Source organism: Oxyura jamaicensis, chromosome 8 (assembly GCF_011077185.1).
Source record: "Oxyura jamaicensis isolate SHBP4307 breed ruddy duck chromosome 8, BPBGC_Ojam_1.0, whole genome shotgun sequence".
In the NCBI taxonomy this organism is placed as follows: domain Eukaryota; kingdom Metazoa; phylum Chordata; class Aves; order Anseriformes; family Anatidae; genus Oxyura; species Oxyura jamaicensis.
The window spans coordinates 21,056,318-21,081,384 of NC_048900.1; the positions used below are offsets into that span (position 1 = coordinate 21,056,318).

Sequence of the window (25,067 nt, forward strand, 5' to 3'; positions counted from 1 at the left end):
ACTGGAGACTGGGACTTGGTAAAAGGCTGCTGCTCTTTTCTCCTCATATCTCACTTCTCTGCTGTAGCTGAACTCTCCGACCTCTGCTGCTAAGTTAGACAAAGAGAGACTTGGAGCTGAGCTGCTGCCTGGCTCCCTCCTGACTTGGCCTTACAGTGCTCAAAGATCTTGTTTTTCATTTCAGTGTTTGCTAAGAACTTCCGCGTCAACGCCGTCATGAAAACGTCTGTGCTGCTGAGCTGGGAAGTGCCTGACTCCTATAAATCTGCAGTGCCTTTTAAGGTAAGGGTGGGATGCAGAGGACAGGGAGCTCCTCCTGTGGCAGTGAGCAGGGCAGTGGAAAGCAGCACCGTGACCTACTGCATGGTGTTTTCAGGCCATCAGGCAGAAGACCAGCAGAGCAAGGTCACGTTGCTTGCTGGTCTGGGGTCTTGCAGAGCCCAGATCTCCAAGCCCAGATTAGGTACCTGCTCTTGCTTTTGAGCACCCGCATGTGAGCCGTGGCACGCAGCAGGGCACACTGCTGCTTACTTTCCTTCCTAAGAGTGCTTCTTAAGGAAATAGAAAGTATTACAATTTTGTTGATTTCTTTCTCTTTTGATCAGTTACAGAATAGCCAGGAAGCACTTACTGCATAGTGGCAAATGAGTGAATAATGTTGGTGCACCAACAGAAAATGTCAAGGAGGGAAGGCCTGTGCTGAGCAGGAGACAGGCTGAGAACTGGGCTGCCTTGGGAATCATAATATGTATTTCTGGCTTCTCCATCCAGCTAGAAACCGGTCTTGTCCGTGGGTACTTTTGTTAAGTGTACGCTCTCCCCTTCATAGCATCCCTGAAACTTGCAGTGTGCATTTTCTAAGAGGAGTGGAAACTGGTCCAGGACCTCCAGATTACCGATGTGTAGCTGGTGAGCAGTTGCATGGGTTGTTCACACAGTTCCAGTCTGGAACCCCACAGTTCTAGATGTAGTGTCATCCACCAGGCTTCAGAAAAGACCTGTGACCCAGTGTCTTCCTGCTCTTGTTTGTCCCCCAGTTTGGATCTCTGATGTGGGTAAAAGACAGGGTGGAAATTTCTGCAGATCCCAGTACAGCTTCTCCCTTAGGAGAAGAGAACAGCATGTCACATTGTAAGCATAATCTTCCACCCAGTCTCAGCAGCTGCTGAGGTGGCCTGGGCTGGCAGCATCATGCTTTCCCTTCCTCCTTGCTCATGAACTCTGCCACGCTGTGCCTAAAATGCAAATACAAGGCCTGCATGAGTAGTGGACGAGCCATGGCCTAGGGAATGGGAGGAAGATGTGGAGCTGCATCCATATCAATGTGTGTGAGCACCTCCCCTTCCTTGTTGCTAATTCTCCTCGTCTAAATCCTAAAGCTAAATTGCTGTGATCAATAGCAGACACTTGTTAACATGTAGAGTTTAGCTGAAGCAGATAAGGCTTTTGTGAAGACCTCATGGTATTCAGAGCTTTCCCAGGTGTAGGCTGCATTAGGATCAGCACTCAGATATATGGCCGCAAGGAACTTCACCGATCCTTGTTACCTCACACTCTGCTGAAGAACCAATCTGTTCCACCTTCCCTTATTCTTGTGGTACAAAGCCTACAGCTCTGTCTGACAGCTCTCTGCGAGGAAGGAACAGGGTGACCTTTGGAGCATTACTAATGCGGAAGGATGGTGGGCTGGTTGGAGGTGGCCAGGATCAGGCATGACGCCATTTCTTGTCTCAGCCTCATAGCTGCAGCTGCTGACACAAACAGTGAGTCAGGGTCTGCCCCTGCGGTGGGTTAACCCTCAGATGACACGGGAGCAGATGGCATTAGCACTTGCTGGTTGAAGACCAGTCATGCAAACAAGAGTGTTACAAGGATATTTCTCTGATAGTGTCTTCTTTCTATTAATATTCCCCGGCTTGCAGGCACACACGAGTGGAGGCCAGGAGCTAAGAGGGTCAGCTCCAAGTCACTGACAATGCCACTCGAAAGAAATCCTTAACTTTCAGGACTTGGTATTTTTATAAACAAGGTTCACCTCTCTCCTCTAATTCAGGCACATGGGATGCTGAGGCCAGAGCCTAATACTGTAACTAGCATAGCATTTAAATCTCCATGGGAACAATTAGTATTATCTACACTTGATAAACAGTCTCACGCTAAATCTATGTCCCAAAGGGTGTCATATTCTACTTTAACAGATTTAATTAAAGTAGATATTGTTCTGACAATGAATAGTGAGGCACAAGCAGGACTGGTGCTGTTTTTTTATAGAGGGTGAGTTGAGACCTTAGAAAATGTTACTGCTACGAAATCAATAATGAAGGTTTTCATTCTCTTCAGGGAATTTTCACAGCTTCTGGTCCAGGAGATAAATTCCTTGTAAAATGTTGCCCAGCCTTTGTGGTGGAGCAGAGGCACCATTCCTTTTTTGTTTCAGCATGCTTGTAGAAAGGCATTTTGGAGCTTTCATGGAAAGTGTAAGACAGATGTGACCTTCTCCTTGGGGAAACTGCACTTCCCTGAGACATTCTTCAGCTGAAGAGGAGGATGGAGGATATATTGGTTGAAAGCAGCATCACAAGGTGCTGTACAAATGGGGAGAAGGAGTAGCACATTTTCCAAATGATTATGATGCAGGTTCAGAAATAAGCCCTGAGAATCCTGGACAGTGCTTTCTGGCATTGTGTCCCATGGAATGCAGTAAGTACTCCTGTCCCCCAGAAAGTCACCTTGGTCTGCTTCTCCATCCACTAGTTATTTTTCTGCAGTATTGCACACTACATGTCTTTTCACCTTTTAGTTCAATACATTCTTTGTTACCTTGAAATGAAGCAGCAGACCTTCAGCAGTGACATTTGGACCCACCTAGCTTCTGGCTTTGCAAATTCTGTCTTGTGAGTAAGAGCAGCACAAATGACATTTTACAGCAATCCATGGGCTAGTCAGCAATGTTTGGCAGTTCAGAGCCCTTGGGCCAAATTTGCTGCTGACTTAAGTAGTTACCAGTGGGCCATGATACAACCTCTAAATAGTGTTCCTGCTTGAGCTCCCAGGCATCTTCAGCTGCACACAAAAGACTGTTTCTGAGCCCCTACATTATTGTAAGGTTTGTGTAGAGGCCTTACCTAATGGTGCATAACATCTGAGAAGACAATGTGTTATGGCAGGTGAAGGAATGTGGAACTGCTACAGCAACAGCGAAGAAAGGGGAGGGCAGAGAATGGTTCAGGAAAGCATTGCAAATACTCATTTCACTGTTTTTAGACACAAATTTCGGTGCATGGCAGTGGAAATCATCATCTGATGTTGAAGCTGAATCAGGGGCTGTGTCCTGGCTGGTTCCAATGCAGAGCAAGCAGGGAAACGCTGAACTGAAGTGCCCGACCATTTTTTGGCCTCCACTTGCCCCAGGAGAACAGCTGTGTCCCCAGCAGATGCCTCATGCACAGGCAGTTGGTGAGCAAGTGTCTTCCCTAGAGCACAAGCAGAAGCAGTTGGTGATGTCTTTATTAGGGAAAGCTCCTGAATGAGAATTCGCTCATCTGAGAGGCAACAGAACTCATCGTGGACTTTGTATCAGTCCGTAGTTATTAATGTTGGAATTTGGGTTTTGCTCGTCTGTGTTGGAGCAAATGAGGTGAGGTCCCACTGCTCCCCAGGACAGCTTAGGACATGCTCTTGTCTGGACTATCTGGACCTGCACTGCAGCAGTTATCATTGCAAGGGGTCGTGCTGGGACAGACAGCAAAGCTGCTAAGGTAACGTGAGGTCTACCACTCCTGTCTTGGTCGCACTGACTTGTGTGGCAGAGCAAGGCGAAACCTGCCAAATAACTGCCTGATATCCCAGTGCTACAAGAGACATTTCTTCGTTTTACCTTTTTGCATTTGCTTTAGCTCCCATCGGACACACATCTCTAGACAAAGGGATTTAAAGCCCCAGAGAAAATATCTGAAGGGGAGTCAGAACAGAGCAAGCTCTCCAGCCATCCTGCTTTCAACAGCCTTTACTGCACATGGGACATCTAGCAGGGGCTTTGTCCCTGCAAACCTCGTCATTATTTTAGTACTTAGGACTTAGTTTTGCAGTTCATCCCTGAAGACTGAAACACATCAACAAACTAAGGGGATTCTCTCCCCTCCGTTTCTGGGTCCTCAGTGCCACTCTGTTGGGAATCCCTTCTCAGTTTGTGGCACTCTCAGGAGCCAGCAGCACAAGAAATGGGGCTTCTTTTCTATCCCAGCCTCTATGCAAAGTGATCAGAAGAGGATCTGAAGCATGTCATGGCTAGCTGTTTGGATACTACAGAAGCAGAGGTGCACATCCCAGGCCCAGCCTGCTCCCTGTGCTCTGCTGGCTTTCCAGGGCCTCCCCCCACCTCCCAGCCGCAGCACTAAATACTAGAGCCATGCTAATCAGCTGCCCTTGTACCAGGGAGCCAGCAGCTTTCTGCAGATGGCTGCCACCTGCTAAAAAGGTGACTTGGAAGGAAAGTTCAGTCCCTCCCTTGCTGCCTGCATCAGCCTGAGCAGCAAGCTCAGCTGGCAAGAGATCTGTTTGACTTCAAGTAATTTTTCTTCCACGGAGCTGTCTTCTCTCTCCCCCGTTGGAGAGAGAACGTTTTACTGTGTGGTCTCTGCCGGTGGCGTGTAATAGCTGCCGTGGTTTAACATGCTCCAGCTCTGCCCTTGCCCGTTTTTGGCACATTGTGGCTCTGCACCTCTGTCAGGCATCCAGCGCTCCCCTGCCACGCTGGAAGGTCGCCCGGTGGAAGGAAACAAGCTGGTTTGTTGCTTCTGGGGCACAACCTCTGCTCCCTCCAGTTCTCTACACGCCGTTCGTCTCTGTCTCCGGGATCTGTCTGAGTTTCTGCCTTCACAGAGCCAGCACTGGGGTTTTGGGGCATAGGGGTTGTTCTAGCAAGAGGAGGATGGAGCTTTCCAGTGCAGACAGCACCCACGGCTACCATGCCTTGGGCAGGGGTAGGTGTATCTGAAGCAGGACGAGGACAAAACATTGTTAACTGAGGGGCTGGCAGCCTGGGCTGCAGGAGGGGAGCTGTGCATGGGGGCCACCCACTGCCCCAGGCCACCGGTGGCCCTGCGTTGTCCTGCCCCCAGCCCCTTGCTGCAAGCGCAGCAGCGAAAAGCAGCTCAGGTCCCCTGCGTGGCACCAGCATCTGTTGTCATGGTGACGGGTGTCACACCTGCGGAGCCACCATTTGTTTCAGGTACCAATCTGTGAGCCCAGCACAGGATTTGTCAGTTCGTGGCGAGGCACAAGGCACGTAACCCCCCCATCGGTCACCTTGCTGGGAGGGGGAGGCTCTGCACCAACCACTCCATCAGCTGGGAGGCACGGGAGCGGCACCGATTTAAAGCAGATGGGATTTTACACCAAAAGCATATTGTGTGGTGTAGCCTCGTGAGACGAGGAACAAAAGTCCTGTTCAAATCCGCGTGGGGGCAAAACACAGCCATGTGCAGCCCTTCCCCGAACCGGCACCGAAAGCAGCGTGCGTGGCACCGCCGGGCTCCCCGCTGGCCTCCCGGGCTCTGCCCAGGTGCCCCCTCGCCACCATGCGGAGAGCGTGGCTCAGCCCTCTGCTGGGGGCTGCTCTTCTTTAAGGCAAGATTTATGGCTGTTTACGAAATGCAGGGTAGCTGAACCACCTGAGGGAGGGCCCGGAGCCAAACTGTCGGCTCCGCCGCTGCTATTTTGAGCGTGAGTTTTCATCAGCAGCTGTCGGCTGCATGAGCCTGTCCTTTTCCCCATTTCAGATTCTGTACAACAGCCAGAGCGTGGAGGTGGACGGCCACTCGATGAAGAAACTCATAAGTGACCTCCAGCCAGACACGGATTATTCTTTTGTGCTAATGAACCGTGGGAGCAGTGCTGGGGGGCTCCAGCACCTCGTCTCGATCCGCACTGCGCCCGATGTCCTGCAAAGTAAACCCATCGGCACAGACAAGTACATCCAGGAGGGAAAATTCACGCTCAGCCTTCCCAAAGTCCAGACCACTGTGCCCGTTAGGTAGGTGCTGTCCCCAGGTGGAAAAGGTGGGCTGGGGGGGCTGGAGATAGGGAAAAGCACAGGCGAGTCTCCGCCAACCGGTCAGGATTGTAACCTGGGAGGGAATTTCAGAGCAGGCTGCAGTACAGAGCCAGGCATCTGCCCATAATGTGGAATCACACTGCTGGCTCTTCCTGAGCAAATATTTATGTGCAATAAAATTAAGACAATTCTCTGACAGTTTGCCCTTGCCCTGGTGGGTATACTCCAGATGCTACCAGCAAAAACACAGTCGAGGATCAGGAGGGACTTTCTCTGACACTGTATAATATCCTTTAAATAAATAATGCCTAAAGCCTCAAGGAGATTAAAAAAGCGAGTTTGTAGAAGTCTTATTCGTTACTGTGGTATCCTTGTGCTGAAGCACAATTCCCCCAGGGTTCTTGCTACAATCCGATTATATAAATGTCCTTCTCGCAGCTCCTACACCACCCTCTGGAGCACAGTCTGTAGATCTTCATTAACCTAATGAGCGCTAACAGGAGTGTTCTCTTCTCTGGTGCAGCTGGAACGCCGGCCTCTTCCTCACTGAGCCCTTCCACTGCTTAGAGGGCAGGGAGTGCAGCCGGTCATCTCGGGGAGGGATATGGCACGTGTTACTCGGTGACCTGCTGGAGAGGTGACTTAGGGTCCAGTGCTTATGCTGTCCTTCCTTCCCAGGTGGTACTACATCGTGGTCGTGCCCGCGGATCAGAGCACCAGCAGCCTGACTGCTCGCTGGCGGACACCTGATGAGATGGAGCTGGACCAGGTAGGAGTCTGTAGCAGCTGCTGTAGTGGAAGAGGCTCCCAGGTCGCCTGGCATGCTTTGCCCCGGCCTCCTGGGAGCAGCATGGTTGCACACCAAGAGGCGTTCACCCTAAGATGCAGCTTGCCCTGTGCAAGAGTCCTGCAACACTAATGGCACGGTACATGTGCAGGTGTCAGGAGAATCTCATTCAAGGGGTTTGTGGGCTCTTTCTTCCTCACACACACCATCCACCCAAAGTAATAAGGAAAAATTCCAAGAAATCCCACGCACAAATTCACAGAAGTCACACACAGGTACATTAAGAAAAAAAAAGAAATGTTGTAAGCTTTAAGCACTGAGAAATTACAAAGTGTTAGAAGATGCAAGTCAGCCCTTGCTTACCATTAATCTTTAATTATGTGATTGCACAGCCTTTTCCATGGGGTCCCAGCTCATTCCACGTACGGGTGGATCTGTTCTGCACGTGAAGCAGAATTGTGTGATGAAGAACCACCATCCGTAGGCCTCCTGCATCATTTCTTTGCAGAAGCTGGAAGCTGTTAAAAGAAAGAGAAGACTAGGATGAGAAAGGATGGTTTGATTTTGAGCTTTGCCTAGTTAAAAAGCTATCCAGAGAATTGTTTTCTATCTCTGATTGTTTTACGTAGACCTGGGCGAATGATTTAAAACAACTTTTGTATTAGCAGCCACTGTCTTGCTTCTTTTTGGAGTGCTCAGTTTGAGATCCTGGAGCCTTGGTTGTAAAGCCTAAGCATCCCCAGCTGCAGAGAAAGTCAATAGGAGCTCTGCTGGATACAGTCAGTGAAGTAAAAAATGCTGAGTTTTCTTTAAAAACAAAACAAGCTTTTCAATTTGACATTCAAAATTAGTGGACATTTTTTACATTAACGTCCCTGTGCCTCTGTTCTCCATCTGTAAAATGAGGATAATCGCTTTCATCTCACCTCATACGGGTGTTTGGAAGATAAGATCGTTAATGTTTGTGAAGCACTTGTAATATTACAGTGATCAGCACCATAGAAAAGCCCACGAGGAAATTATTAATTTTGTCTTCAGAGCTGGGTTTGAATAGTAAGCAATAAACAAGGCCTCAGGCTGCATAATGCAAAGAAGAAAGCAAAATATGGAATAGCTGCTCTTTGATTAAGCACTGTCTGTCCTGTGTATTGAGCAAAGCAGGGGAGTTACAGAGAAGACAGTATGTGACCATGTAGTCAAGGATCGTAACATGGTGCCCATATATCAGACAGCTGAATTACGTTTGCACAGGTGATGTTAGTTCTGACGTTTTCTAGTTTTTGAGGATCTGAACTGTGCAAGCCTAGCAATCCTTTGGTGCAGACTTTTGGTGTGTTCCGTGTAGAGGCAGCAGCAACATCCAGCAGCCTCAAGCACAGCTGGAGCCCCATGGTGTCTTACACATACAGCTGTGCTTTCTGCCCCAAAAAGCTCAGCTGTAATTTCAGCCAAGATACAGGAGGGGAGCAAACGCCACCATCCAAAGGCTATCTTTCTGCCTTTTCACCCATGCTTTCTCTAACATGGCTGTTCATAAGAGGGCGAGGATGGACTGATGAGAGGAAGGGGGGGGTGGGTTGCCTTACCTAGCTCTCATGTCAGAGTGAGCTCAGCAGCACAGCTTTGTGTGCACGTCACTGTCCCCAGCCCCACTGTAGCACTGACATTCCCTGGCTGCCCTGACAATGCTGCACTGATACATTCGTGTGTGAAATGTATTTCATGCCTCTTTCTTCATTTTAAATTAGAATTTCTGTTCCAAGCCTGGTATTCGTTTTTATTCATTAGAAAAACATCTTTAAACATCTGAGAGTCTTTCTTAGCAGTGTAATTGAATTTTTGTGTGTTTATATCCTTTTTCATGAATTTGTGGCTGACTATGAAATTTGCCATTTTTGCTCCGAACATCCCATGAAATCTGTTATCACTCTGTGATTTACGCAAAGTTCTGCCTGCAGCCCAGCAGCAGGTGAAATATCGAAGCACTGACAGAAGGGAAAGACACAGCAAATGTCACTTCTTCCCTCTACGTCAGCTGTAATTCACATCCAGTGGCCATAGAGAATGTGAGTTGCTGTCCAAACCAATATTTGGGCCAAAAAATATGTCCCGGTTCCCTTGCAGCCCACTGGGATGCACTACCTGTGGGTGACAGCTGGGCTGCCCCAGTCCTGCCACTCACTGTCAGCATCCCAGGGCTCAGGGCTCGCCCAGAACCGAGAGGTGCTTGCAGTGAGGGTCTGCAGATGGTTGCCCCAGCAGTGCCTAAACACACACACATCCTGGTTTGTTTGTACCATGTCCAGATCAAACCCAGTATCTTTCTCTGCCTTCCCTTCCGCCCTGCTGAGTCGTACAGCTGGTAAGGGAGCAGCGCCAGGCGGTGTCACGCTGGGCGAAGCAGTAGTGATGCACCTTGTTTGTCCCCAGCTGCTGGAGGCCATCAGCCAGGGGAGTCAGAGCAGGCGACAGCGCCGCCAGGCAGACAGGCTGAAGCCTTACATTGCTGCTCAAGTGGATGTGCTGCCCGAGACCTTCACCCTGGGGGATGAGAAGAACTACAAAGGTTTCTACAACAAGCCCCTCTCTCAGGACCTGAGCTATCGCTGCTTCGTGCTGGCCTCGCTGGAGGACGGAGACACGGTAAGGGCTTCCTGCTGGGGAGGCTCGGCCTTTCCTAGCAGAGCTGAGGGGGCTCAGTGCAGGTGTGAGCCTGACACACGGTTGGCACGGGAGAGTTCCTAATTCTGTTTTGGTTCAAGTAAATGCCTGGGGAAAACAGCCTCTTGAGCCCCTGTCCTACAGAGTGGTTGCTGAGGCTCTGGTGAGCAGGATGTTCCCCCTGGTCCTTCTCTGGCCAGAATCCTAGCTGGAAAAGCAAACCTGCCTCCTATCGCAGGGCTGGCAGCAGGGTGAGCTGCACACGTGCCTGCCGTGTAGGGATTCTCACTCCCGTGCCTCTCCTTGCTGGAGGCAAATGGGCCATGCCTTTGTCGGTAATGTGTCACCGGCACGCAGCGCCTGGGCATGTGATGGGGAAGGGAGCAGCTGGTGCAATAAGCAGGGAGCAGCACACTGAGACCTTGCATCAGTGTCCAGCTGTAAACAGGGAGGGCAGGAGTGGCAGTGGCAGTGGCTAGTGTGTAAATAATGGGAATAATAGAGATGTATTGAGTCCTTGGTCGGCTTCCAAGCTGCGGCTTCCTTCCTCAGCCTCGTTTGCTTGTAATGGCTCATTAGGGCTGGTCAAGTTCTTCATTACTCATCCAGCTCACGTGTTCTTGTGGCAAGATGTGCACACTGGTGAGGGGAGGAGAGTCACAGATTAACAATAAGGTAAAGCAGAGGCCTCGGGGTATGCTGTCCTGGCAATCCTTGTCAAGAAGAGATGACCGTAACCAGATGATCCCAGACTAACATCGTCTCCTCCCTAGCACAGATCTACCACAGCCCTCCGGTGAGCCACCAGTGAGCGGAGTTTTCACACTCTGCTCCTAGCTACCACCTTCCTGCATCCCCTGCTGCATCACACACATTTTCATTTGAAGCATGAGACACTCTCTGCGGGGCTGTGCACCATCTCCCCCACTCAGCTCCTCTGACATTGCTTGCTGTGTCTCTAGTGTCAGCAGGCAAGTGTAGCACTGGACTTTTTTAAAGCAGAGGAGGGGTGGATGAGGGGTTGAAACACCATCTGTGAGATCAGGGGCACCTGCACCTCACAGTCTGCCTTTGGAAATGCCACCGAGATAACGGTCCCTCTGATCTCTTCGTCTTCTGCCTTCTCTTGGAAGGAGCCATTTCTGATGTGTGCCTGCAGAAATGTGAATCTTGGCCTCCTGCACAAAGCTTTGGAGATGGATGCACGTTACCTGGCTGCGCAGAGCGGCATCCCCATACCTATTCTCCTACCTTTTGCAGCCTGGCCTTTCTGGGCAGTGATGGGTAAAGCCTTCCTTTCTAAGCAGCCCCCTGCCCCTACAAAGAGAAGCCCCAGGCCTTCTGCCCTGACCTCTCACCTCTGCTGGGGCATCTTTTGGTCTCTGCCATGCTCAGAGCTGTAGCTGGCCCCTGTTGAACCAGGCAGGGAGAAAAAGGCTGATGTGTTGCAGTGGTCCCAAGCAGACTTGATGTAAGAACAGAGCTGAAGCAGGAGCCATCAGCTATGTCAGGGTCATTGAAACAGGCTCTGATAGGGCTGAGAAGTTTCACAGACAAAGCAGAAGCCTCTCCCTTGGCCCTGCAAGCCAGTGGCGTCTCTGACCACTGATAAATCTGAGGAGAGCAGCTACGATGCTGCACCTGTGCGTGCTGCCAGATGGATGTTACAGAGATCATTGTGCTGCACACGTGTGTGAAGTCAGCCTGGCTGGGATCAAGGGCACCTCTGAGAGGAGACCAAGACGTGCATTTGTGTGACACCAGCATGCTTGATTTTTCTCTTTCATCCCCTCACATGCGCGCAGACATGGAGCGCATGCATAAACTTTGACCTTAGAGCAGGTGATTTATAGATCCACAGTCACCTCTTCAGTGACCAAAACTTTGGATGGCAAGAGCAGAGCGTTCCTAGGTCGCTAAGGCAGGGCAGCAGGTGCTGCTCAGAAGCCACAGGCACTGAACTGGTGCAGCTCTGGTCCTCTCTAACAGGGGGAAAGGATTTCTTTTTGCAGCGTTTAACCCTTCTGACCCAGCGAGACTGAGCTGTGAAGGGACAACACGGCTACGTAAGCCTTAGCAACAGCAGCAGAACAAGCCAGGTGCAGGGTCATTTTTCTGCAGGAATGGGTTGGGTCTCTGCTAATCCTGTCTTGTTGGTGGGGCTAGAAAGCTGTCCCTTCAGGTTATAAATCACCAGGCTGCCAGAATGCAGAAATCTCTGGAAAGGGGCCCGTGAGCATGAGCCCCTTTCCAAGGTCTGTTTATCAGAGCAGAGACACCAGGAAGAAAATGTTCCTGTCATTTCATTCCTTGAAGAAAACCGCCTAGCCCAGCAGGGGTTTTCCTAATATAGCCCTGTCCTGGAGAGATGTGTTGATATCAGCACAGCAGGTATTATGAACCACTTAGGAATCATCAGCCAGCCCCACTGTGCAATTGGTTGGGATTCAAAAGCCTGTGATTTGGCTCCAAGAGAATCCAGGGCTGGCAAGTGGCTCTTAGCTGGGCTGCTCCAGTTTGGCACCTTGGGGCCAAGTCTGCTAGCCAGAAAGTTGCTGGCATGGGAATGTTTCACACCAGGAAGAGACTGATCCTGCAGTGTGACCTCTGCTGATGCTGAGGGAGGGAGGATCGTACAGTGTGCTGCTGGGGTTTAAGAAGCATTGCCGTTCCCTGCTAGCCAGAGGCAAGGGAAAACCTCTGTGTTTCAGGGATGTGGCTGCTACTTTAGCCTAATGGATGCTTGCTATTCTCTCCCTCTCCTGCCGGTGCTGTTCAGAAGAGATACGCAGCCAGCCCCTACTCAGATGAGATTGTGATGGAAGTGGCTTCAATAAAGCAGCAGGACGAGCCAGAGATGCTGTGGGTGATGGGACCTGTCCTGGCTGTGATACTAATCATCATCATCGTCATCGCTATACTCCTCTTCAAAAGGTGAGATCTAGCCCAGGGCATTGCAGTTACAGCATGGGCACAACAGGAGGTGGCACCTTCAAGAATCCTTCCAGCCTTCAGATGGGGGGTGCCTGGTAGACAGGCCTTGGTGGTCGCAGGGAGGAGGAACGTCTCTGCCAGCACAGCAGAAGGCTGCTTTATAAAGATGGCAGAAGGACTGGGTATGCAGAAGGTAATTAATACCAGCTCCAGGACACAGAGCTGCTTGTGGATTTTGGAAACCTGTGAGCAGTGGGAGAGGGGACAGCAGCAGATTTGACCCTAAAGCCAGCCTGACCAATCTCTCGTCTCACAGCTTGGATTTGCAGCACCAGGAACGACTGTAGTACCACTTACCTGCTGAAGTTGCCTGATAGATCTCTGGCAGGTGCCCCCACTGCTGCAAATTTTGACAGGGGAGCATGGTCTTAGTGAGAACAGGACGTGGATGTGACAGGCTGAAATCGGAGTAGGAGCTCTCCACTTGAGGCCCCTGGGTCCTGGCTGCTGTGTCCCTGCTGAAGCAGCCTCCTGCTCACACGTAGCAGAGCAATCCTGCCAGAGCTGTAACTGTAGCGTGAGGCAATTGTTAGTCCTTGCAAGGAGCCGCAGGTTGCATTTGCATGTATCTGCGTAGCCTGTTCAATTACACCCGGTCATATTGTCTATCAGCTCAGCTCCAAGGTTCTGCTCCTCCTGGACTCTCTATTTACTATTTATGTGTATCTGTAGCTTGGGGAAGGGAGCTGCTTTTGTTGTCTGATTAAATGGAGCTCCGCTGTGCATGTGCAGTCAGTGCCTTTCTGTGTCAGTGATCATCTCCTTTCTTCTGTTTCTGCTCTTCCCTGGATCTAGTAAACAAGAAAGGTATGAATCCATTTTATCTTCTTGTTTTGCTAAAATTTCAAATCTATTTCCCTATTTAAATATCAAGCCTGGCGCTAGTAAGGGGCATCTTTGGTTTTGGGAGCACGGGGCTTGCCAGCACTGGGGGTTTACGAAGATTTTGTTTCCTCAAAGGCATCAGCCTCCTAGTAATTGTTAGCCTCTCACAGGCTGATGCAGGGAGATGGTTCCAACGTAAAGACTTCCTAGATTGTTTTTGCAATTAAATTAAAAATCCTGAAACAACAACAGCAGCAGTTATAGGTGCTTCTTTGTATTCTCAGTCACTTCAGACTGAGAGCTGTTCCAGCAAGAGTGCAGGTGCATTCTTGCATTCTGTAATGAGGAAGCTTTAAGCAAATACCAGGCAATTGTAAGAAACAAAGTGTTGGCTGATCTTTAAGGTGGGAAAATGGCCCCCTCCCTCTCTGCCCAGGGAGCCTGTACGTGGGCCCCACAGATGCTGTGTCCGCCTTGTCTTAGCTCTGCTTTAACCCAGACTGGTGTGGGTCAAGCACCAGGAAGCAGCGCCAGCCCTCTGTGCTCACCCTCAGCATTCGTGTCCCTGCTGCGTCCCAGCCCACGCAGCAGCACGTCCATGTCCAGCACCACCTGCATGCTCGGAAGGATGCTCTGTTATCCGCCCGCTTTTCTCCCAGCGGTATCTGTGCGGCATATTCACAATTTCAAATCTACAATGGGAATGAACAGAACCTGAGTAGCAGTAGCTAGCTTGGGATCTGGAGGTTTGTTTAGCTGTGGCCCCAGCTAAGCTAATGAGAGAGACAAACATTAATTATATGCCGTGCCCATACCCCAGCAAAGCTAGGCCACCTTGCTCAAGGGCTCAGGGACTGGCACGCAGTAGCACATGGCACATCCTGCTATGCTCCTGAGAGGAAGAACAGCGCTTTATTTGTTTGCCATGTATTTTTCTTCCCTTCTATCAATGCTCTTAGTCTGTCGGCTCTTTTGTCTCAGTCCAGGCAGCTAGGAGGCTTCTGAGGTGTTGAGACACCTCTGAGGTGTTGAGAGTATTGTAAGACTCACAAGCTGGTCCTCCCCTCTGAACAACCCCAGTGTCTGATGCAGCCACGGGCTACAGATGGAGCTTGCTCACAGTCTGTGCTTCAGAGGGAAAGCAAGTTTCACTCCTGATTTATGCACAAAATTTTATTTAATTTATTACCACTAGTGCCAACCTCAGCATGGGCAGGGGAAGTGATAGTGCCCGGTGCCTGTTCAGAGCATTTCTGATCATGGGTGGTTCAGAGTCACCACCGTCCAGAGCTGCAGCTGCCTGTGTCCAGAGCGTGGCAACCCTCAGGGTGCTTTGAAATGCCTCACAATGAAGGAGAAAGCAGACACTGACTGTTGCGATTTACAGGATGGTAAACGTGCTAGCGTTTGTGCAGACGAGCAGTGGTGCAGCTCTCTCTTTTGCAGAAAGCATCAGGTCAGCAGAGGGGTTCACCATCAGGCAAAATCCATTTTCAGGCTGTAGCCAGGAGACAAAATCTACTGCTGCACGCTCAGCACCTTGGCAAAGCACCAGGATCAGAACAGGCTGCCAGAGTGTCCCTGTCCTGCTCCTGCCCAACACCCTTCTGCACTGCAAGGGAATATCCAGTGCACTTGTAACATAGAGCAAGAAGTGGGACTGAGAGAATTGCTAGAAAGCCTGTTTGCAGTATTAGATTTTCCTTAGTATTCACTTGTCCGCTTCTTGGTTGGATCTGTCCCTGCCTTGCCTGTGAATTCCAGCAAGAGCCTGAGGTGGTGGCATTGCTTTAGGCATAAATATAGCATGAAGAGACAACAGTGTATTTTATTGTTCCATTAATACACGCCTTGGGTGCCTTCAGCCATTCAAGACGTATATTAATGGCCCAATAAAACACACCCTGAAGAGCCTTTACACTATTATATTACAGTGTTCTATATTTAAATATGTCTAATATGTGAGAAAAAAAAATTGGATTATATCCTTCCACTACAGGAAGTAGTTCCTAGAGGGAGTACAAGGGAATGAGATCTTGCATCTATCTACTTTTTCTCTAGTAAATGTTATGCAGAATATCACATTTGAAAGTGCCTCACTAATCAAACCTCTGCCATCTCTGAAATACAGTGATTCCTGTTTCGTAGATGGGAAATGGGAGGCACAGAAAATGTGACTTGCCCGGAGCCCCAGGGAGCCTGGGATGGAGCTGGGTATCTGGGACGGGGGCACCCAGACCCCTTTCCAGGGTGGTATGTGCCAGTCTGTGCCAGAGCTCACCTGCTTGTCTCCATCCCCTGTCTACAGGAAAAGGGCACACTCCCCCTCTTCCAAGGATGAGCACTCCATCGGCCTGAAGGACTCGCTCTTGGCCCATTCCTCTGACCCAGTTGAGATGAGGCGACTCAACTACCAGACTCCAGGTAGGAGCAGCAAACCCCCTCATGTCCCACCTGCCCCAGTTCCCCTTCACCAGGTCCCCATGACAGAGGGGGAGTCGCAGTCCTTCCTGCAGCAGCTCTGCACCTTCGTGGTCACAGGAGCCCAGATGGGGCTTAGACCGGGGTTATCCAGGTAGCCACCCTGCCTGCAAACCCTTCTCCCCAGCCCCGTTACTGCAGGCACACAGGGCTGGGAACCCAGATGGGGACAGCCCGTGTCTCCTGTGTGTCAAGTTCTACATGAGGCTCACACACAGTGAGGGCCACTGTGATCACCGTGAGCCAGGAGGAGCCCGATACAGTGCTGGGAGAGCTCACAAGTGCTCACACCCGTGTTGCTCCCAGGTGCTGTGCTGGCTTGGTCCAGGCTGGGGCTTGGCGCTGAGCGCTGCTGGTGCGGTGCTGGCCACAGAGGAGGGAAGGGGAGGTGCTGAGCTCTTACGCGGCAAGGGTGTCCCAGCAGCTTCGTCCTAGGATCTTCTGTGTGCTAACTCTCCAGCTATGCTCAGCTAAGGGCGAAGAGCTCCCTGCAGCCTGCACTGCTCCCCGGGCAGTGCTGTTGCCCAGTGAAGGGCACTGCTGGTTTCCAGATGATGGTTCAGTAACAGCTGTTGCTTTCTGAATCTGACTGTTCACTGCAGAGCATCTCCAGTCATGCCTGCGCTGGCCTCTGGTGCCTCAGGCTGTAGCTGTTTGCCAGCCTGCAGAGGCAGCTGTACTTCCCACTGCAGAAAGGTCTCATGCTGCTGCTTTGTGTCTGTCTGTCTCTGATGGCACTGAAAGCACAGTGCCTGTCATTGTAGCGATCAGAGGCGGGCTCGCCCCAACTCATTCAGAGCCTTTCAGAGAGCCTGAGTCCTAGATGAAGTTCAGCAATAAATGAGGCACAGCGCTCTTCTAACTTGCAGCTCCTCCTGGTCTGTAACCTACTTTCCTTTTCCTCCTGCTGCTGATTCATCTAAGAGCTTTCGTCTAACAGGAGAGTTTTGAAGGGGCCATTTCCTGATGTAAACATGCTGCCTCTGGGAGGGAGGGCAAGCAGAGCCTTTCCTCTTGCCACTCACAGCGGTCTAGCTCAGCCCTGACTGCGGTGGCATGGAGTTCACCAGCACATCTCCCTCTGTGCCAGAGCAGCTGCCAGAGGAATTAGGTCTCCCAGGCAGGACCGATGGCAGCTTTTGTGGGTAGGATGCAGCAACAGCCTGGCAGTTGTCAGCCAACCTGGCACGTTAATTGGCCACAGCAGACCAGCACAGGAGGAAAACACTGTAGGAAGCAAGGGAGGCACCTGCAGCAGAGAGAGAACATCAGGCAGATGATGGCAAGCAGCAAGAGATGTGGGGATCTCACACAGTCAGCAACAGCTTGCAGCTCCTTGGGATGAGCAAGGTGTTGAACAGGGCACCTGGTCAATGGCCAGGGTGGGGACCGGTCTCTGACATGTCCAACAGCCCAGGGACACGGGGGACATCTTGCTGTATGCTCGTGGTTCACGTTGCATGGAGGAGTGTGAGAGGTCAGGCTGGAACTTGCTCCCTCTCTAACAAAGAGATTGGGTGTTTGCAACAAGGGCATCCCTTGCTAGAGCTGTAGGAAGGGTCAAGAGCTGCCATCAGAGAGAGGAGAGGTCCAGGAAATTTTCATTGCCCACCTGTACCTAAGAATAAGCCAGAGATACCAGCTCATTTGTTAATTTTGTAGATCTCTCTAGAGAGATAAAAACAACCCCAGGAGCGCGGTTCAGTGGAGGCAGCAGTGCCATGAGACGCTTCCAACCAGTGCTCCCCACCCCGTGACAGCACCACATCCCCCCATCACTAATGAGGCTCTGTGGGGTGGAAGCAGGTGTCATGTGGCTAGATATAACTGTTCCAGCTCCTGACGGGCTTGTACTCGTTAACGAGGAGGCACAAAAGCCAGCGAGCCCAGCAGGCCCGTGCTGCTGCCCCTGTCACCCGCCGGCAGCTGAGGCGGTGCTGCGGGGGTGCACTGACAAGAGGTGCTGGCCACTGGATGCCTCAGTAGCCGGCCTCCCTGCTGGAGTGTGCTGAGCAGGGAAAACCTTGTTTAATGCATAATTAATTGGGCTACTGTTATTAAATATTTAGCTTTCTCATTTCTGTGGTTCTTACTTCAGACAGAGGTTATTTCCCCTCTCTGCACTAACACACTGCTTTGCTAAGTGGCTGGCAGGATTCGGGACCAGCAGTGTCCCAGTGTGCCATAAGAGGAGGCAGAATTGTGCTGCTGAGGAGCTGCGAGCGAGCTGGAGGCTCTGGGGCACCAAGCAGAGGTTGCTGGGGCTGCAGGTAGTCCTGGCCACCAAGCAGCACAAACCTCCCTGTACCTGACATATACCCACCCTCACTGCCTCCCGTCGGGTACGAGGCCCCGGCCAGTGGTGTGCAGTGAGAACTGAGGCTCTCGGCATCAGATGGAGGCCTCTGCACCCGCTCCCTGCTCATACCCACACTGCCACTGGGTTGTCAGCATCAGAGTTAAAGCCCTGTTCAGGAGGGAGGTTTCTGGTGCTGTGCAGGTGGTGCTTTCCTTTGCGTCTTCACCTCTCTGTCTTTCCATTTCTGAACCTCTGGGATGATGACTAAAGGCTAATGGGATTTCTGTTCTTGCCCCATTTCTTTTCTTTGCAGGTGCCAGTGTCCCCAGTTGCCCGAATATCTCAAGTTAGTTTTAACTCCTGTATTTATCTTTTGACACCTTTTGCTTTTTATTTCCCTTTCTCTCTCGTCTCTGTAATTTCTGTTTCAATGTCATGAAGGTCACCCTCACTCACAGCAGACTGTAGATCAGCAGTGATTCCACTTTGGGCCACGACGCGCGGGCCCCGCGGGTACTGCGTGCACGGCAGCGCAGCGTCTCCCACAGCACAGCACGGTGTGGCAGGAGGGGAGGTACCGGGTGCTGGGCTGCCAGGAGGCTCCTGCGGCAGCCCTTCACCTGCCAAGGGATGCAGTAGTGTCAGGACTATGGGAGTAACTGCCCCTTTGTCTCTTCTTTGCCTTGCGAGCTTCAAGTGCACTCTGAAACAACCATGAAAGTGTCTCCTCCCTGCTGAGTCTGGGCATCCACACAGCAATGGGAGAGGTAGCACAGATGCTTCCCCTAGGGGCAAAGCCAAGGGCTTTGCAGGCTGCTGTCCTGCAGGCACTGAGATCCCGCAGCCTTCCTAGCCTGGCAGGGAGCTCAACCTTCTCTGCCAGAATCGGTAGAAGAGCAGGTATAATCTGGTATTGTGCACAAATCCCGTGCAAATTCCCTCTGCCTTACCCTGCTCCACATGTGGCTGTTGTTCCATGTTCACCATAAGAGGATACTGAGTGCCTCTTCATCCCCTTCTGCTCTTGCAGCTCATTTGGTGCTACAACGCTCCTTTGACTAGCAAAGCTGAATTTTGGAGAGATACCCTTGAATTTCTCAGCAGAGATGAATGTCTGCAGCTCTGCTGTGGTCCATGGCTCTGCTGTGCTTCATACACGACCACACTGGGATAACCACATGCTGTGGTTATGTTTCAGCCTTTCTTCTTCCAGCCCCACACTTCTGCCTTGGTTCCATGCTGTTCTTCTCATTTACTTGCTCATCCATAACAGCTCGGCGCTACAAAGGCTGCTCCTGAGCTGCAGCCTCTGGAGCTTGGGCACCAGTGAGCAGAGTTTGCAGGAACCGGAGCGTCATCTTCGTGGGCCCTGCCGAGCCACCTCGGGGATCCTGGTGGCAAACAGGGAACCACCTGCAGGGGGACCTCAGCACAAGGCAGAAGAGGGATCCCTCCTTCCCCACCTGTCCGCGTGCTCTCCGGCCACCTGTGCGTAGCCCTGCACTGACAAGTGCTGGAAGAATGAGCACGTGTTGGATCAGGGCTCGCCTTTGTGCAGCAGTGGCAGGTGCTTTGGGCAGAGGTGTTAGGAGCCCTGCTGGGCAGCAGATGCAGCATAGTGTGCAGTGACACGTCCCTGTTATCACCTAATGACTTGTCACCGCTGTGTAAAATGCACATACCCAGCCTGGGGACTGCTTCATCACCTCGGTGGCCCACCACTGCCATCTGCGGCAGCGTTCAGGCTCCAGAGCCATGGAGAAGCTCCTGGCCATGCTCCAGCCCGTCTCCCTGGGTGTGAATCAACAGCTTCAGCCTATTAATAATCATTATTTCCCATGTGGGGGCTCTGGGAAACCCACAGAGCAGCCGATGGAGTCATGAGCCTTGGGATTTGGATGAGCCAGGCTTTGGATGAGGTGTTTCACAGCCACGTTCCTGCCAATTCGCCGTCTCAGCTTCAGAGAAGGAGGTTGCGATGGCTGAGCCCTGAATCCCAGAGCTCGGTGGTTTGCACGTCCCAGCCCAGCAGAGCTGGGCTTTGGGCCCTGGAGCCGGCTCTGCCCCGGCCACAGGAAGGCACTGAGCTGCCCGGCAGCAAGCAGAGCTGCTCCTCAGCTCCCAGACCCATGCCATCCCCAGCCAGGGGAGCAGCAGTTCCTTTGTCGGGTCATTCCCACCTTTCCCCAGCTCCCCAGGGGACGGGGCGATGCCTGCCCACCCATAACGCTGTGCTCAAACACTTGCAGGGGCTTCCCCTGCCACAGGTCCGGGCAAGTTTCTTCTTGGCTAATGCCGTGGTTAGGGCTAAGCAGGAGGATCAGCCTCAGCCCTCAGTGGTGAGAGTGCCAGAGAACCCCCATTTTCAACCCCAGCCCATGTGGGAGCCTGGGAATCACCCCAACAGCACCCCCCAGCCCATTTCCATCGGGGGCTTGCCCGAGCCCCCACCCGCTGCGTGGCCTGCTCTGGGTGCCCGGTGGCTGTAGTGTCTGAGCATGCTCACCCGGTCATGCCCATTCTGCACATCACTTTTCTTTTTGTTTCACTGAACCGTGTGCTCTGAGAGCGCGTGCCGCATGCCGCGTGGTCTCGCCGACTTCCTATCCATCCTTCCCGGCGCTTCACATCGTCCGTCCCACATGTCCGCCTCGCGCCCACCTCTTGGTTTTGCTGTGCACATGCTGCTGTCGAGCCTTCCCCCGGGCACGCAGAGCTGTGACCCGTTCCCTCTCCTCCCTCCCTCCTTGTCGCACCCGCAGGCATGCGTGACCACCCCCCCATCCCCGTGACGGACCTCGCCGACAACATCGACAGGCTGAAGGCCAACGACGGGCTGAAGTTCTCCCAGGAGTACGAGGTGAGCGTGGGAGCGTGCCGGGCACTGGGGCAGAGCCCTGCCAGCCGGGGCTTCGGTCGGACCCCCAGCGGAGAGGGCTCGGGAGCTGCGAGCGATGCCTCCCCCGCAGCGGCATCGCCTGTGCGGGCCCCGAGCCAGGCTGGGAGCCTGCCAGCTCTCCCTGCCAGCCCCGAGCGGTGGGAACGCGCCGTGAGCATGGCTCGTGCAGGGAAAAGGCCGAATGCGCAGCAGCGCGCCGTGCTCCTGCCATGGTTACAGCCGTAGGAGTGAATGGGAGCTTGTGTCCACCCGCCTGGGCTTTGCTTCTCCGCTCTCCTCGGCAGCCCGCCCCTCAAAAACAAGCAGGCATTTGGGATTCCTGCCCTGCTTTCCGCACCTGTTCCCCCCTGCATGCCACCGGGCCCTGCTGGCGTTAGCCCCTGCAGCTCAGCTCTGCTGATGTCCTGCTGCCCCCGAGCAGGCTCAGCCCCCTCTCGCAGTGAGCTCTGCGCCCTGCAGTCCTGAGCTGCAAACTACCCTAGGGACGTACCTCCAGGGCTGGGTTCTGTCCCCACCCGCACCAGTGCTGCCTTCGTGCTCACACACGTGCCCGCAGTACACGTTCGGTGACACCCCGCATCCTGCACTGCACCTCCCAAGCCCCTCAGTTCCCACCCTCCCCTGAGGGTCACTTGCCAAGGGGGTGAATGTGTGCAGTTGACGGGGCCGAGCAGCACAAGGGCTGCCTTGCTTTTCTCCCCGCTCTGCAGGCTGGGTGATTAGGTTGGAAACTTGAAAATTTAGGGAAAATTCCTCTGCCAGCCAGGAGAGCAGCACTGGCAGGCTCTGTGTTCCTGTGCTTGCGTGCAGGACCCTCTTAAGCTGTAGGGAACTTAGAAATAACCCCCCACTCGTATTAAAGAGGGAATAAATTTGGGAAGTGTCCTTTGCATGTGTTACCACTTCTGCTGGAATTGTTATCTGTTGGTGCCTGTGGCCTCCCCTCCTGCAGCACACGGGTACTGATTCATGAGATGAGATTAGAGCGTTTCCCCACGAGGTAAAATTATATACGCCAGGAAAGGGAAAGCAGATCTCTGTGCTGAGAAGGTAAGGGACGAATTCCAGCTAGTTCAAAGGGTGAGCTGTGTGTATCTGAGGGAGGCGCGGAGCTCCTGTTTGCTTCAAGATGCTAAGAGGAGGCTTTGCTGTCCCTCCGCACACCGCTGCCCAGGCTGGAGAGGAGCTGAGTTCACTGGCTACAGCCCTGCGCTGCGGCTTGGGAAATGTTTGGTGGAATAATGTGCTTCTCCTGCAGTTGCTTGTGCTTTTGTGTCGGTCCTGTGAGTGCAGTGCCGAGGTACGCAGTCATATCTGTCTGCCTTGGGCCTTTCGTGATGAGTCCAGCTGAAATGTTAAGCGAGGATGGCCGCTGAGCTGCGCGCGGGCTGCGCCTCTGCTGCGCCGCGGGGCTGCGGCAGGAGCCGGCGCCCGGGCGCTGCCGTCCTCACGCAAGGTCTGCACTGCCCGGAGCCTGCAGCACGGTACCAAGCTGTGGGAGCTGCTTCGGAAAAAAACAAGCATTAAGTAAATTCTCTTAGCTGTTTTCATGAGCCGCTCTCTTCTCATTTCTCTTTCTTTGGAGTATCGTGGCTGGTGGAGAGCACCAATCAGTTGTGCTTTCGCGTTGAAGCAGCTGTTAAGGAGCTGATTGTTGCATGTCATCTTTTACCCCTGGATTCTGCTGCGTCGGACTCCTCATCAGCTAGAAATTACCAAACATGACAGGTTCATAAGGTGCTTCACACTAGGGTGGGCCCCAGAGCAGGAATGGTTGCCCCTTCCTGACATGTGGGGATCATTACAGCCATTTCCCAGTTGAGATACTGGGAAAAATAATCCTGGACTGAGTTTGCGGAGATCGGCAGCTGCCTGCGCAGGAGTGCTGGTGTGATGGGTCTCCTCTCATCCCGCTCCCCGGGTTTGGCATGGTGACAGCTCCCCTTGGGGCTGTGCTGAGAGGGCCGGAGGGCAGGACAGGGCAGGGCACGCCTGCCGGGCACTGCTGAGTGAGGGAATCTGCAGAGAGGCTGTGGAAATAGCAGAGGTGGGAGGGAGCTGTGCAGCCCCAGCGGGAGCCCCAGCTGCGAGCAGTGACCCAGCACTTGAAAAGTCCTCGTGTCCCCACGGCACGGTCGTGCTGCCACACTGGGCATAGCAGAGCCGCGCAGGGAGAGCCGAGGGAGGCAGGTTTCCCCGCTGAACCCCTACAGCCCTCTTGCCGTTGGGCTGTGCTGTGGAAGGGTTGCATGTTGAGTGGTTCTGCGCAGCAGCCTGACGTCTCGGCGGGGTGCAGGGCTGTTAATAGACGGCTCCCGTTCCAGCAGCAGCAGCACCCCAGGCAGAGAGCAAATATTTAACAGCACTTCAACCACCGAGGCCAGCTGCCTAGAGCTGCCTAGAGCCATCAGTCTGGCGCTTGCCTCGCTCGTGCCGGCGGTAGCGGGGTAACCCAGGCACAGGTGACACGAAACAAGACCTGTTGGCACCTCCTCGCACGCCTGCGAAGGAAGCAGGGAGGGCGGCAGAGATCTCTCAGCACGCCCTGGCATCCATTCCCACAGGTCAGGGAACAAATAACATTGCTCACACCTGCTTGGCAGCCCGCGTGCCCGAGCTGCCGGGGCGACAAAGCACAGAGCGAGCTGTATGCCGGCTGCCGCAAGAGCAGGCTCTTGTGCTCAGGGTCTGCCCTCACCCCAAGGGTCCCACCCGGACCCCCCACTCCCACTGGTGCCCCTGGAGAGGCTCAGCTGCAGGCTGGGAGCTGCAGCAGGGCTGGTGGGAGCACAGGGCAAGGGCCTGGCATGCGTCCTGGCCCGGCTTTGCCGGGAGGGTACTTCATTTTTAGCATACAGTGAGAGCTACAGTGAATTTACAGTGTGGGATTAATGGAATTAAGTAGAAGGGAGGCCAAGGCCCTTAATTATTTATCGTCAGGCTGTGGCGGCTGCTGTGGCTGTGTTGGAGCTCCTCCTGTGGGCCACCTTACCACGCTGCAGCCTGTGGATATGGCAGGATCTTGCCTTGAGGATCTTGCCCTGAGCTGAGGGATGCCTGCAGTGGTGCAAATGGGTGTGCAAACGAGTGTGCACACACACACGGCATCTTGACAGCGGGATCCAGGCATTAGCAAACAGACAGGGGGCTGCTTCCTGCACCCTTGGGGGTGCTGCCGTTGACCCACACCACCTGCCCAAGAAGATATTTTTTTCCTTGTGCCCAAAGTGCGACTTGGGGAGGGTGCCCCTTGTACCCAGTCCCTTTGGCATGCCCCTCCAGGGCAACCTGCCCAAACCCCCTGTTCACTTGCATTTCCCCCAAAGCCCCCAAGAACACCGTGCCTCCAGTGCCTGCAGCCCTGGCAAGGAGCAATAGGGCCCCGCTCAGGCAGCAGGAGCAGCGCCGGGGTCCCCTGGGGTGCTGAGCCCCAGGGTGCTGCTCCAGGGGTCCGGAGAGCCCCCGGGGAGCAGCACGTTGTGAGTGTAATGGGCTAATCGGGAAGTGGCCTGGCAGGCACACGGCGCTTACGTTCCGGTAACAGGAGTAATAAGGCTGAAGCAGTGCCAGCCATTGATTCGGGAGCGCATTATGTCCTCATTTGAGACGTGGCGCAGATTGACAGCGGTCAATGCCTGTGCTAATGTGCCTGATTTCACAGGAGGCTGGGAAGCGCTAACAGCCCGAGCGCCTTTTCCTCGCCGTGCCCTTGTGCAGCAGCCAGGGTCGCAGAGCAGCACAGGGCCGCAGAGCAGCACGGGGCCGCAGAGCAGCACGGGGCCACGGCCACGCAGCCCGTGGTGGCCAAACTGTCCCTGCCCTGCCATGGAGCAGGGACACCGCCTGCAGACGGGTCTTGGAGCTGCGATGAGGAAGAGGGGGCAGTAAGCCCAAGGCGGACAGCCTTGAGAGACAAACTGGCACCCAGGGATGTTTTCAAGGCATTTGGAAAGTGCTCCTGAGTCTGTCGAGGAAAGAGCCTTTTTCCAGTCCCGTTTCAATGGCCTGGCTCTGTCTTTATGTTGATGGCAACAGCAGCAGGGATCCCTGAGCCGCTTCAGAGAGA

At 53.2% G+C, this 25,067-nt stretch overlaps 1 protein-coding gene across 20 annotated transcripts in view; it reads left to right on the forward strand.

Moving 5' to 3' along the window:
• The window catches only part of PTPRF (protein tyrosine phosphatase receptor type F), a 280,990-nt gene that overhangs the window by 236,222 nt on the left and 19,701 nt on the right, over window positions 1-25,067 (forward strand). For 9 of the 20 annotated variants that reach the window (XM_035333708.1, XM_035333721.1, XM_035333713.1 and 6 more), the window contains 9 exons: window positions 185-282; window positions 5,781-6,034; window positions 6,734-6,824; window positions 9,273-9,485; window positions 12,283-12,437; window positions 13,293-13,304; window positions 15,631-15,746; window positions 18,416-18,448; window positions 20,865-20,962. In XM_035333708.1, coding sequence (XP_035189599.1) covers window positions 185-282; window positions 5,781-6,034; window positions 6,734-6,824; window positions 9,273-9,485; window positions 12,283-12,437; window positions 13,293-13,304; window positions 15,631-15,746; window positions 18,416-18,448; window positions 20,865-20,962 — 1,070 coding nt within the window. The remainder of the gene's footprint in view (window positions 1-184; window positions 283-5,780; window positions 6,035-6,733; window positions 6,825-9,272; window positions 9,486-12,282; window positions 12,438-13,292; window positions 13,305-15,630; window positions 15,747-18,415; window positions 18,449-20,864; window positions 20,963-25,067) is intronic. The other 11 variants (XM_035333716.1, XM_035333717.1, XM_035333718.1 and 8 more) reach the window with 3 other exon arrangements.